The sequence below is a fragment of the Fringilla coelebs genome (assembly GCF_963513975.1).
Source record: "Fringilla coelebs genome assembly, chromosome: 4".
In the NCBI taxonomy this organism is placed as follows: Eukaryota; Metazoa; Chordata; class Aves; order Passeriformes; family Fringillidae; genus Fringilla; species Fringilla coelebs.
The window spans coordinates 69,053,132-69,066,455 of record NC_140032.1 but is presented as its reverse complement, the minus strand read 5'-3'; the positions used below and the strand labels follow the sequence as shown (position 1 = coordinate 69,066,455).

The following is a 13,324-nucleotide window of genomic DNA, read 5'->3' as shown; positions in this document are numbered from 1 at the left end:
GAAAGATAAAAGGAAGCAGAATTGGATTATCTGTGATGGAATTAAATTGTGTAAAGCACGATAATGATGGAGTATCTTCTCTTTATCTTCTCGTGCAGTACAACCAGGAGGGCAGATGTTACTCATTCCTGGTTGGCAGATTACACATGGTGCCCTTTATGTGTGCTATGAATTCCTAAAGGCAAACAAGAATTTCACCATTCTTTAAACATAGGGAACTCAGGGTTCTCCACTGTGATTGAACCAGCCATGTCTGTTACACACAATAAATGGTTTCACTAACATCCTACACCCGTTCTTCTAGAGATTTTCGTGTTCCTTAGTACCTAGTTTATTCAAAGGAAGAGGTCCAGCTATCAGCCAATGCTTTGCACACACAGTATGATTAGGAAATATTGTGAAGATGACTGTATCAGTTCAAGCCATATTAAAAACTCTAAGAATTCAAAGGCAGTGCAAGGGCAGTCTTCCTAAATCATGGCAAAATGACATCTTATGGACTGTGCATTCCACTGATCAGACTAGCAAGGAATATCTGCTATATACTGTTCCTTTGAAAAGTAACCTGAAGGAAAATGCATTGGGTGTGAAGAGAATGTAATGGCACCAAGGTAGGTACGCACAGTAAGTGCCTGCAGCCTTCAAAAACAGGAAATGTGCTACAGAAGGGTTTGTTGAACATCTGCCTGTAGATTGTTACAAGTGGTTATCTTTCTTCCATTCTTAGCTTGACACTGAAATAGTTAAGCTGGTTTTTGAAAATGGATTTGTCTTTTGAATGGACTAGAAGGGAAATGCAGTGACTCTGAAATTCAGCTCCTCATCCAAGTAATTGTGAAGGGACGTGTAGTGGAAATTGTGGTTTTGTAGTTGTAGCTGCCAAATGCTACGTGTTGTGTTGAGTATGTGCCAGTGATTATCTCTCTGAAATCAGAGTTTGTGAGCAAATTACTTGCAAGAACTTGAAAGTGTGCAGCTTTCTGTTTCATGTAGATTGAAAAAACCAATGTCAACCAATGCATTTATATCTTTCTTCCCTGCCTGCTCACAAAAATATTTTCTAAAAAGGCTTTTGTCTTAAAATCCTATGTTTCATCTTCACCATGCTGCCCTCCATCTTCTTCCAGATCATCATATTTGGATATTAATGTTATTTGCATTTCAGACCTTTTCTTGGTCTTTCACAAAGCATTTGAGAAATACCAAAACATCAAGGTTCTTTAATTTTTCAGTGCAGCCGTTGTTCTGTCATGTTTTAGGAACACGGTATTCCAACTGACTTGGGCTATGCAGTGGCTCCACACCACTCAGGAGTCTATCCAGTACACGTTCAACTTTATGATGCCTGGAAAAAGGTCTGGAACATCAGAGTAACCAGCACAGAAGAATACCCACATCTGAAACCTGCAAGGTATAGACGAGGCTTCATCCACAAAAACATCATGGTGAGTTGTGTTGCTGATGCTCATTTTGTACTCTGCCATTTCATGAACAGTTTCCTTTTAGGTGGAAAAGCAGGGTATCCTGAGAGTTCACACTGGGAGAAGCACGTATTGCTATGCATAACTAGCAAGGTATATTTCACAGTGTCTTGTTAATTAAAATCAGTCTGTTGCTGGTGATGTTTCTGCTGATGAAGGTGGCATCCAGGCACCCTGCTGACAGCAGTTAACAGGCTGTTAGCTGTTCTAGTCCTGTGGTTAATGCTGGTTCAGAGAGCTCAAGGAAAAAGTCAATCTTGCATCATTTAACACAATATGCTGAGTTACATTTCTGTCGGGTTTTAAATTTGCATGGTACCATAAACTGCAAAAGAGTATTGCCAGGTTATGCCACTGCAGAATCTGGATCTGGGTGGGTACATATTTTTGTCTTCCCTATGAACTCTGCATGGTTGCCCTTGTTTGGCTTCCTGCCATACACAAATACGGGCTGGGCTTTGCAGCCTGGTTTGACCCAGAGCCTCAGGAGCTGTGGGGAATGAAGACACCCCCCACACCACCTCCAGGCTACCCAAGTGCTCTCAAATCCCGCTGTTTCCCTGAACTACATAACTCCCAGCACTGTCACTGACAGCCATGGTTGCCAAAGGAAGGGCTTGTACCCAGCTGACACGGAGGGCGTTGTGCTGTTGCCATCCAGGCACTGGGATGGAGGCTATTTCGGGTTCACATCTTGTCAATGTTACCTCAGAAGTGTTTCAAAACAGCTTTCCAAAATACTTGATGGCATGTTCCCAAGTAACTTTCTTTTGGAGCGTGTGGGAGAGCAGTGAATGGAGGCCCTGTTGTACCTCTGGCTGCAACAGGAGCTTTTGGGAGGTCGAGAGCCTTGGCACAGACACTTAGAACAGAATTCTGGTATTGTTCTTGGGTTGCCATGGATACCGCTTTCCTAAGCTAAGTAGTAGTATTTGAACGTTTTGATCTATTTTCGGGTGAAGCAAATGAAAATGATCTCCAGAAATCTAGGAAAAAAACTGACACCAATATAGGGTTGAGCTACAGTTTGTTCTCCTCAAAGCAATCACTGCGTGTGAAATAATGGGTTTGTGGATGTGCTTAGGGAGCACAAAGCATTTGGGGAAGACAGATTGACTAAGAATCTCCAAAAATCCCTTCCATAAATATTTGTAAAAACACGTCATTTGAAGACACATAATGAGATTTAACACAAGGACACTGCAGCCAAAAATCTATTTCCAAAACCAGTCATATAAAACCACCTGTTCAGGGAGTCTCAAGCTTTCAGTTCTCCAGGGCAAATGCATCGATATTTTACATCTGCAGGCTGGTAGTAATGAACACACTCAGTAGGAACATTGTTGTGTAAGATTTGTCAGAGCACCACCCATCCAATACAGCTTCATTCCCTGCCTCTGTGAAAAATTGTTCTCATATTTCTTCTATGAAATCCAAAGGTTTTTTAAGAACTTAGGCAAGTCTATAGCAGATGTACAAAGTCCATACATTTTCTGACAGTGGTCACAGTATTCTCTACATCACAAGAAAAAAAATGTTGAGAAATTGAACTGCAAGAAATAAAGAGTATCTACAAAACCACAGCCAGTGTTAAAAAAGGTATTTGTATTCTTAAAAAGTTAATCTGTCACAACAATCCCAGTTAAGCATTATACATGAACATACTCAGCTGTTGATGTTCCACAAGGAATACGCATAATTGAAATACTCTCTGCTAAATTGTTTTCTGAATTCAGTTGAAAATGTTTTGAGTTTCTAATGAAAAACATAGCTGCATTTAGTAGTTCGTCATATTCAAAAGATTTGTTCTTGAGATGTTTTTAAAAATAATTTTGCTTGTACTATGTATTTCAACCAGTCTTAAAAAAATAGCACAGTTGAATGAGAAGTAAATCTTTCTTATAAGGTGAACATTATTGGCAAATTTCCCTATGTGTCAGAGTAAACTTATTGGTGATGCCTAAGCCAAAGAAAACCCTATTTGCCTTTCCAATTACAGTTTGAATTTACAACAAAGCCATCATTCAGATAAAAGTGGAACTGACTGATATGATATAGACTGATAATATTTTAGATTATCTTTCACATTATTTTAAAACTTTGGACTTCAAGTAGTTGGATTTAGGATGAGGTGTTATGGACAGAATGAGTTGGACAAGGCTCTGGAGTTGTAATTTGGCGATAGAGATCAGTCTGCAATTTCAAACAAAATACGATGGATTTTTGGATGCTACGGTTTTAGTGATAATAATTGATCTAGATCAGTGTTGATTTCCAGCAAAGTTGAGAGGCCAAATATAGCCAGCAATTATCTGTGTTACTTCTCTTTTATCATCTCAATAAAAGTATAAACTCTTGAATTTTTAATGTATTTTTCATAAATTCAGGTGCTTCCTAGGCAAACTTGTGGCTTATTCACCCACACCATTTTCTATAAAGAGTATCCTGGAGGTCCAAAGGAATTAGACAAAAGTATTCAAGGAGGAGAGTTGTTCTTCACAGTGGTTCTCAATCCAGTAAGTACAGTGGAATTTTTAAATGTTTTTTAAAAATTAATGAAGAAAATGTCACTGAATGTTCCAGGGCTGATCAGCTGGGTCTCCCAAACAGTAATGGTTACTGACAGTGAGTTCTTTTGCTTTTTCAATTATTTAAATTAAGATCTAATAGTCTGTGTGTTCTGTTAGTTGTACAAAGCAGTTTCCACCTTTTTTTTTGATATCTGTTTTGTTAGTAATGCAGCAGTGCCAGCCTGTCTTGTTCTGTACTTTTTGCATGATATAATACCTCTGAGATTTAATATTTCAAAGAATTTGAATGTGAAGAACTGCTGTGCGTATGTCAGGTGAAGTTCATTTCTCTGCTTTGCCAAAGTTGTGATGCCAAGTGTTGGGAGCACTTATTGAGATGAGAAGGTTGCAAGCAAGGGATGCTTGGGCTCCAATCAGTTTTGAGAAATTTCAGTTGCTCTCTCATAGCAGCTTCAAAGAAGAGATCCAAGTAAAAGAACCACACAGTTGCAAGAAAAGATCTGAGTAAATGAACCATATCTGCTTAACCTTTAATTTCTCTTTAATGGAAGATAAGCAACAAGTGAGGCACTGAAACTACAGAGCACTGACAGAAGAGAGCAGTGTAGTACTTCTGAATGGTGTGGGATTAGGTCAGCTGCCTCAAAACTGACCTTCTAGACAAGCTTTTGATGAGGTTTGCATTTGGGACCCAAATCAAACATATAAATAAAATTCTTCTGTTTTATAGAAATGTAGTCACTGGGAACACCAAAGGGAACAAAACATATTTTCGCTCAAATCTTTTGGAATAACTAAATATTTTTTGGAATAAGCCTAAATGTTGCGTGCCCTTTTTTAATCTTCTGCAATGTAATGCAGTCCAGAGGAAAACCATTTCTGAAAGCTTTTTTGGCAATTTATGTGCAGGTGTGTTTTTCAAGCCCCAGATTCTTTCAGGCTTGTAGTTTTGGCTCTTTGAGAGCAGTTACTGTGTTTTGTTCCTCTTTTTCATGTTCACGTAGCAGAACTGGGAAACAAATCTTTACTTCCTTAGCACACATGTGGTTTCCCTTCTAGAGGGTGGCAGTGTTGCAGCCCTGGCTTTGATGATGTATACCATTCCATGCACAGCATAGAATCACTCATGGAATGGTTTAGGGTGGAAGGGACCTTGAAGGCCATCTGCTTCCAACCCCAGGTTAACAGAGCTGAGACCTGGAAAATTCACTGAGCGAGGAGGGTATTGGCACCATAGCAGTCCTTTGGCAATATGTGGGTTTTGACTAGAAGGTACTTGGTGAGCAAATTAGAGGAAGGCAGAGAACAATATTTTGAGTCAGGACAAAATATGTTCCACCTTGAAATACAGCCACAGCAGTCAAAAACTATTTTACAATGTAGGGAAACAGCAAAATTTAATATGAGTGCTTGAGACATAAGCCTTTTAAATAAAAAGAATGGAGAGAATGGAAGGGAAGACAACCAGGGAAACATCCCTGATTTTTGGTATTCATCATGGAATTGATCCTGTCTGCCTGACATCCTGGAATGTGAGTACAGTAATGTCTTTTTACACATTACAATTAGGTCTTTGATTCATGCATTACTGTGCAGACTGTGTGATCACTTCCGAAAATTATGATATCCCAAATACAATACAGGCTAAAAGAACAGAAGCTAAATGCAGTGTTTTCTAAATATAACTGTAAATGAATATTATGCTCAAATCTGCCCAAGACTCCTTCTAAGGAATGCCTTTGAAAAGACAATGCATCTGGTTTCTAAATATCTGCCTGTAAACAGTTCCTGAGGTTCTAAGCATTAGCCTGGCACAAAGTCAGTTTAAAGACTGAGGTTTTTATATTTGTGTGGTTTAGGTTTTGCATGTATTTGTCATAGTTTGCAAGTCAGAGTTGGGCAAAAATTTAGGCATTAAAATGAAGACTAAGTAGCTTTAGGAGTCTGTCTAATTGTGGAGTAGCATTTTGGATTTCATAAGCTTTCTTGTGTTTTCATTAAAATTGCTGGGATTTCTTTATGTGAAACACAGCTGTTGAGAGGATGCAAAAATTCCGTTATGAGGCATTTTCAAAATGTTATTTTTCATTGATACAAAACTAAGTGGAGAAAACACCACCCATGAATCATTACAATGTCAGCTAAACAATGTTCTCAATAATGAGTACATAAATAGTTAGTTTCCAAACCTGGAAAATGTGAGTGTAGATTAAATGTTAATCTTAACAAATTTTTTCATTATATTTAATTTGGAAGTGAATATCATTTTTGAAGTGTAAGTTACCAGGCTGAGACTTCAGGAACTGTACCCTACTCTGAAATAAGTGCCCCTAAGAATGAAGCTCAAAATTTCTCAGTGCTTTGGCTGTGCAGTGGTGTAAGAGAGTCTGTGCCTCCTTACGGTGTGCTTGATCAACCACCATGGGCAGGATAAACCCCAAAAACCACAGGACTGCGTGTGCAGCTGTGAGTTTGTCATGAGAACCACTGGGGTGGCCCTGTTCCCAGAGCCTGGTGCTAGCAGACGTTCTGCAGGTATGGAAGGCCTCAGGAAATCCTGCTCTGCAGATGCTGTTTGTGGAACTGGGAACCAGCAGTTGGCTCGGTGGAGTAGCACATCTCATGGCTGGCAGGTTGTGTTCCTGTGGTTTGCGTTGGTACCCCTGTACTGGTGGCTGGGACCTGATCCTGACCACTCTTCCTGTAAGCCATCCCAAATTCTCAAGTGCCATCAAGCTGAAAAAGAGCCCAAGCACCAAGAGAACACTATTACCCACTCTCCAAGTAATATTTTTGTGTCTATCTCCTATAAAAGATCTTGCTGGCTGCAGCAGCCTTTGGGCAAGGTAGCGCTATATCAGGATCTTGCACAAAAGGTTTCACAGGAAAAGAAAAAGCAAGCTTCAGCAGCCAGTGTTATTGGTGTACTGACATTATTTCTCCCACATTATCAGCTGGATAATTGACTTAAAGGAAGGTTGAGGGGCTTGCACTGATTTAGCCAGGGAATTCTGGGGCAAAGCTGCAAGGAAAACGTGCATGGGAGGAGCGTGTAGTGATGAGTATTTTATCCAGTGGGACGCATCTTTAGTTTATTGTCTCACATAGTTACTGCTTTTCATACCATTGTACTGTCTTTAAAATATTTTAGCAAGTATTTTTCCTGATAAACTAGTTAGAATCTCCAGTGATGTCATATTCATCTCTCTCTGCAATATGCAGTGAAGTTCTTGGATTAGTAAAACAAATTTCTGTTCGGTGTTTCTTAGAACAAAATTGTACCAGTTTGCTAAATCTGTCCCTTGCAGGAAGTGAGCATTTAGGTTTTGAGTTACGTATAATGAAGGTCAGTATAGACACTGCTGTCAACTGTACCATTGCTTCTCAGATCCTTTGAACTGCAGAAGATCTGGAGCTTTTCTATCCTATGAGAAGAATGTTGAAGGGTAACCAACAGTTCATGAAATTTTTCTATACTTTTTCTGCCCCTAAGAAGAGCAAACAGAATGCAGTAATTGCATTACGTGCACTTACATGCACTTCTTGCAAAGTGCTGTGTGTCTGCAGATGGAAAGGAAAGGGAAAATGCCCTGTGGAGAGGAATTTGGTGAAAGCCTTCAAATGGTTGACAGCCCAACAATGAAACTAATGTGTAGCCAGCTGTGTGCTCTTGATGTGGTTACAGCAGTGCTGATGAAGAGGAAAGGCTGTTAATGCTTTAGGCACTTTGACTGATCTTAAAATAATTGTAATCTTTGTGTGCGTTCAGTTCTAAGTATTATTTTCTTCTAATTTTTACCTCTCCCCAGTTGCAGTGAGTAGAGCTGTTATTAAGCTAATTGACTTGCAGCAAGGGAGAAATTATCTCCTTTAGCACTGAAAATGAGAGGATTTGTATGAGCATCAGCAGAACTTGCTGTGTCTTAATGTGACCCTGAACTGGCACTACAGAAGAAAATCAAAATCCAAGACATTCAGACTCAGATCTTTCCTTTCTGTCCATCTTGCTTGGCACGACCTCATATTTAACTGTACTGAGTGTGAGAAGCAGGAGAGATGGTTCAGTTTGACAGGCTTACCCCATTTCATGGGTGAGAAAGGCATCAATTTCATCCCTCCCCTGTCTTCTCATGCCTGTAACTCCAGCAATAGTTGCCATCAGTTGGGGCAGGGGGAGAAATCAGTTTGGCCAAGCATTTTGGCTGACTGCAGAACACAAGTATTCTTTGCCTTTCTATCTCTTCTTCAAAACCCACCCATAAAAGCCAGACAGAGTCTGGTATTTTGTGGGTGGAATAAGAAAGGAAAAAAAAAATTCCTAAGTGAACAGGCAGTGTGGAGGGGCTCTGGAAGAGACAAGAATAGCTGTCTCTTTAGAGCTGATTCCTTGTAACAGTGGGCAGGAAATGCATTGAAACTGTGGCAATCAGAAATCTTTACTCTTCTGTGATGCTTAAAATTCTTGAATGGAAAGCTTTGTGCCAGTGGTTTAGAGTGAAGCAAGTCTTTTGAGCAGTACTACCATGACTGAGTCAGCAGGGGAATGAGCAGCAGCAGAAAATAAACTTGAGGTTCCTGACTGTCAGATCAACAATTCAGAACTACATCAAATACATGATTTTGTTTGAGCTTATAACTCTTCCCTAGCTCCATTGTATTTATGGTGGAGACACCACTAAGTAAATGGAGTGGACATGTCCATGGCAGCTGTGAAAGCAGCAGGACAACCTCAGGGCTAAAAAGGGAGTTGCAAGCTGGAATCTCTGTGGTGGAACTGAACACAGCTTTTCTCCAAGCATCCAGGTCTGAAAGGACTGTCTTTCAGATATTAAAAACGCTTACTCAATGTAGGCTCTGCTCTGATGTGTTGTTCCATCACTTTGGCAGTCTAATGGAGCAAAACCTGCTGTTACTGAGTCTCAGAATACCTGAAACAAAACTGTTTGGAGTAACTTGGAAACAATAGCAGAACTGCAAACAGTGTGCACAATGCCAAATGAATTGGAATATGGGTGTTGTGAGAGCTGGATGTACTCTCATGGCCTGTAAACATGTGCTCAGTAGCTAAAATACCAGCAATATTCCAAATTGGTAATGCATCTGCTGTGAGTATCTAGCTGAGGCCACAGAATTAATTGTCAATCATAATTTAACTCCAATTTGAAAGGTTGTGCATAACTTCATTGACTTGGGAGGCCTCAATGCTACTTGGTAATGCTGTTGCACAGATGGGAGGGTGACATAGTGCCTGTGACTAAAGTACCTTGATGACTGGTTTATTAGTAGGAATTCATTCAAGTTGGAATTGCCTGCAGTAGCTCTATAGATGGGGAAAAAAAAAAGTGCCCAGTATGTAATGAGTGTTCATTACCTGTTTTTTTTTTAATACCAGCTCTTCTAGTTCTAGATTTGAAATGCCAAAATAATTAAACTCTTCAAAATCATCAGTGTCTTGCAAGTCTCAGAGTCTTCTCTCTGCTCTGGGGTCTGATCCTGACAGCTTGAGAGACCCCTTGACTCCAGGGAAAGAAGCCAGGAGCCCTAGGAAGGGCTAGTCACTCTTGGGAATGGTAATATCATTCCTTTGGGAGGCAGACACCTCTGTTTTGTCAGAAAACAGCAGCTCTTACTGAGACTCCAGAAGCTTGGTTTGAGTAGTGTCCTTCTTGTATATTTTCAATAGGTGCAGCATCCTAATAATCTTGATTCTGTTGTGATCAGTATTTTTTAAAATACCCAGCCAGCTACCATCCATCACTAGAAGTTGGGTAATTTGTTGCATTGTTTCGTTCTGTGTAAGTTGTTTATCAAGCATCTCTCTGCTCTTGATACATAAATTAGATCATGCTGGTTCATCTTTTCCTGAGACATGATTTAATAGCAGCTCCTTCTCAGTCTCAGCTCCAGTTTGTTGACCTAGAAGCTGTTGCCTCTAACTGGGAAATGTTGTAGAAGGAAATACACTGTATGGAATGAGCAATCAAAAAGATAAAAGCTCTTTCTCCTGACTGATTTCCCTACATTTCTGCAGTACATTCTCATTTCCCTACATTTCTGCAGTACCAGTCAGAATCCCAAATAAGATCAGGACTCGGGAAGAAGAGCAACTGTAACTTAGACCTTTCACTCTGGGGGAACAAGAAGATCAGAGGAGAAGGCAGAGCACAGGAGAGCACCTTTTCAGCCCTGATCTCAAAATGTGTTAGAGCAGCAAAGGAGCTGCTGCCCAGAGGCCAGATTTAGTCCCAAACCATCATTTTAAAAACTGTCTGCATTCCATTTCAGTTCCCTCATGAAGGATATTAAATCCTTGGAGAGTGTGCATTGAAGTGCAACCAAGATGACTGTTTGTTTATGAGGAAGAGCTAAAAAAGGGTGATCCTTCTGCACTGAAATAAAGAAAACGCTGAGATGCCTGAAATTATTTGAGAAAAGTGCTGGAAATAATAAAATCAAATAAGCTCTTTTTATCTGAAAGGGAGGTTAAAATGCTTGTTAGAGTAAATATAAATCTATTCACAGCTGCTTTGCTATTGAAGGAGGAATAAAGAAATGTGTGAAGTTCTGTTTGTATTTTACAGCATTTCCCAGAAGTGGAAGATTATCAAACAAATAGTGTTATTTATTAGGTTGTGCCTTGGGACATGGCCACAAAGGATTCCTTTTAGAGCTCCTAAAGGAATCCTGAAAGGATGGTGGTTCTAAGAGAGTAAATCATTAGAAGCATGGCATGCTATTAGTTGCAGAGAAAGAACAGTGATCCTTGTTAATTAGAACTTGTTTGAAGGACTCAGGACGTGGTACAATAGAGCAAATTATAGCATCATAAACCCAGTATGGAAGGGAAAAAATCATCATTATGTTTTGTCCTGGTGTGAAATGGCACCACCTGCAGATGGAAGGGGATTGGTGTGTGTTCCCATCCTTCTGCACAGGGAAGTGGGGAATGATCCACCATCCCTCTCAGCTGATCTGTGATATGCCATCTAGAAGAGTCTCTTTCCACAATGTAAAGTCATGTATTAGGTCATGTATCTGCTTGGCTAAGTATGTATTTCTTTACAAGATTCAGCCATTTAAGTTTTCAACCAGCATTTGATCATCTTTGTGCTGTAAATAATTAACCATAAAGTATTTGACTTAAAAAATGTAACTAAAATGGGAGCTTAGGTCTCGGGTAATTTTTCCCCTTCACTGACACATTTTGTATGCTGGAAATTATTTATGATGATATGTCCAGTCAATTTCTCAGCCTGTACTGACATTCTTGAAATTACAGTGATATTCTCTTCAGGGAAAGAATAATTATATTTTCCCAGAGCTAGAAATCTTTTCAACTTCTTTTGCTTTTTCTTTCATGGCAGTGCAGTAGCTGTTGGCAGGTAAGGAGTTGCCAGGAGGTGAATTGACATTAAAAATGTCAGAGGTCAGCCCACATGTAGGAAAGAAAGGGGCTGTCAGGAAAGCAGGTTAACCTTTTTTATGGAAACCTGCTGATTGTGACTTTAGTGAGAACAACGTAGTCCTGTGGCTGCTGTGTTCCTGCTTTGAGAACTGAGATGAAAAAGGAAACTTGAAAAGGTTACACATCTGGTGCCAAAAGGGAAGGGGTTTTCAATCTCAATCCTACCCACAAAGAAAGATCATCTCCTAGTGATTTATCAGTGTGTATCTTCTGATTTTACTGTAAATACCAGCTTTTCTTTATTTTCTTTTTCTGTTTTTAAGCTGAGGACTGGAATTCCTTTAAAAAATATTAACTTCAGTTCCTGAACTAATTTCAGCATTATGACCATGATAAGCCTTCCTTTTTTTGAAGTGGCTTACTTCAGGTTTTACTTTAAATAGAAATTGCTCATCCATGGCATTAGCAGATTTATTTATAAAGAGTCATGTTTCTAATTTTTTAATGGAAATTAGTCTGGAGAGTTTATCTTGGGAGTGTTCTACTTGGAAGAGAACTTTAAGAAAGGAATGTGGAGAGGCAAGGGTTTGCAGATTTCAGTGTAAGAGCAGACTGTTGCATCAGTGAAAAATTTCCTTGGAAAGGGATCACTGTAGAGAGCAGGGGGTTCTGTCTGCAGCCCTTCCTCAGTCCCTGAGAGCTCATCCTTGCAGTCTGTGCATTCCTGCTCTGTTCACCAGCTCAGTTTAGGTGTATCCAAAAATGCCCTTCCTGTGAGAAGCCTTTCATGGAAGCATTGCTTCCATTGGGAGCGCAGAAGTGCAGTTGGAGGAAGGGCTGGAATGGGAGGGGGTATCAGGGTATCACCTTCATAGTAAGATAGTGGCAGAGTAACATATGAGCAGCCTTACAACTTCTGGTGTTTTTTGTTTGGGAATCTTCCATGCAGTTATTTGAAAGTACTCAGGTTTCAGGTTTTTTTGGTCTGTTTTGTGTATTAAAGTCACAGCAATAGAGCTCAGCTGCTGCCCTGGTCTGTGGCTTCTTTACTCTTCCATGAAAACAGATATTATATTTTTAACATTGCATTTGTATTTGTCTTAAAGTAAAGCAGTGGGCAGTGTTTTTGCTGTATCCTATGAATTAAGTGCACATCAAGGTGCTGTCAGTGTTGCCCAACCCCAGGGTAGCATTGCACATCCTGCAGCTCACAGAGCTCATGGAACCCATTCCAGCCATTTCCTCACTGCTTGCACTGAGTTGACTTGAGCAGAAGGATGTAATTCAGTGAGGGGCCGGGGTAGGAAGGGCTGTGTGAGTGTGATCCAAGGCTTGCTGCCCAAAGAGCGAAATGCAGATGAGATCTCCATTACCTGGGGCTGCACTGCCATCTAGCGATGCAAGGACTCGAGGTGCGCTCTTCATTTTGTCTCCCACAGATCAGCATCTTCATGACACACCTGTCCAATTACGGGAACGACCGCCTGGGCTTGTACACCTTTGTGAATCTGGCCAACTTCGTGCATACCTGGACAAACCTGAAACTGCAAACCCTTCCCCCGGTCCAGCTGGCTCACAAGTACTTTGAGCTATTCCCTGAACAGAAGGACCCGCTCTGGCAGGTGAAGGCTGAGCAAGAGATCAGAAAAAAATTGCCCTGGTGTTTTTGGGTTTTTTTTTAATTCTTTGTTTCTTGTTCTTGTAGAGAAAAGCAGTATATTTTTAAGTTGGTTCCATAAAACAGGCAAGTGAAGCTTCAGGATGTGATCATGGTCCCTGTTGCTTGTAAAAGACCATGAAATGCATTAGGATGTGTAATTAAAATTATCTTAATTTGTTTTATTTGTGACGCTACTTGCCTTTAAAAATGTGGGGAAAGGCAGGCAAGTGCATGTTCTGTTATTTCT

General features: G+C 40.2%; 1 protein-coding gene across 1 annotated transcript in view; it reads left to right on the top strand.

Moving 5' to 3' along the window:
* The window catches only part of LOC311152793 (bifunctional heparan sulfate N-deacetylase/N-sulfotransferase 3), a gene marked incomplete at both ends in the record, with an annotated part of 41,804 nt that overhangs the window by 19,744 nt on the left and 8,736 nt on the right, over window positions 1–13,324 (top strand). Inside the window, 3 exons of the mRNA XM_084204175.1 lie at window positions 1,260–1,445; window positions 3,869–3,997; window positions 12,857–13,039. Coding sequence (XP_084060301.1) covers window positions 1,260–1,445; window positions 3,869–3,997; window positions 12,857–13,039 — 498 coding nt within the window. The remainder of the gene's footprint in view (window positions 1–1,259; window positions 1,446–3,868; window positions 3,998–12,856; window positions 13,040–13,324) is intronic.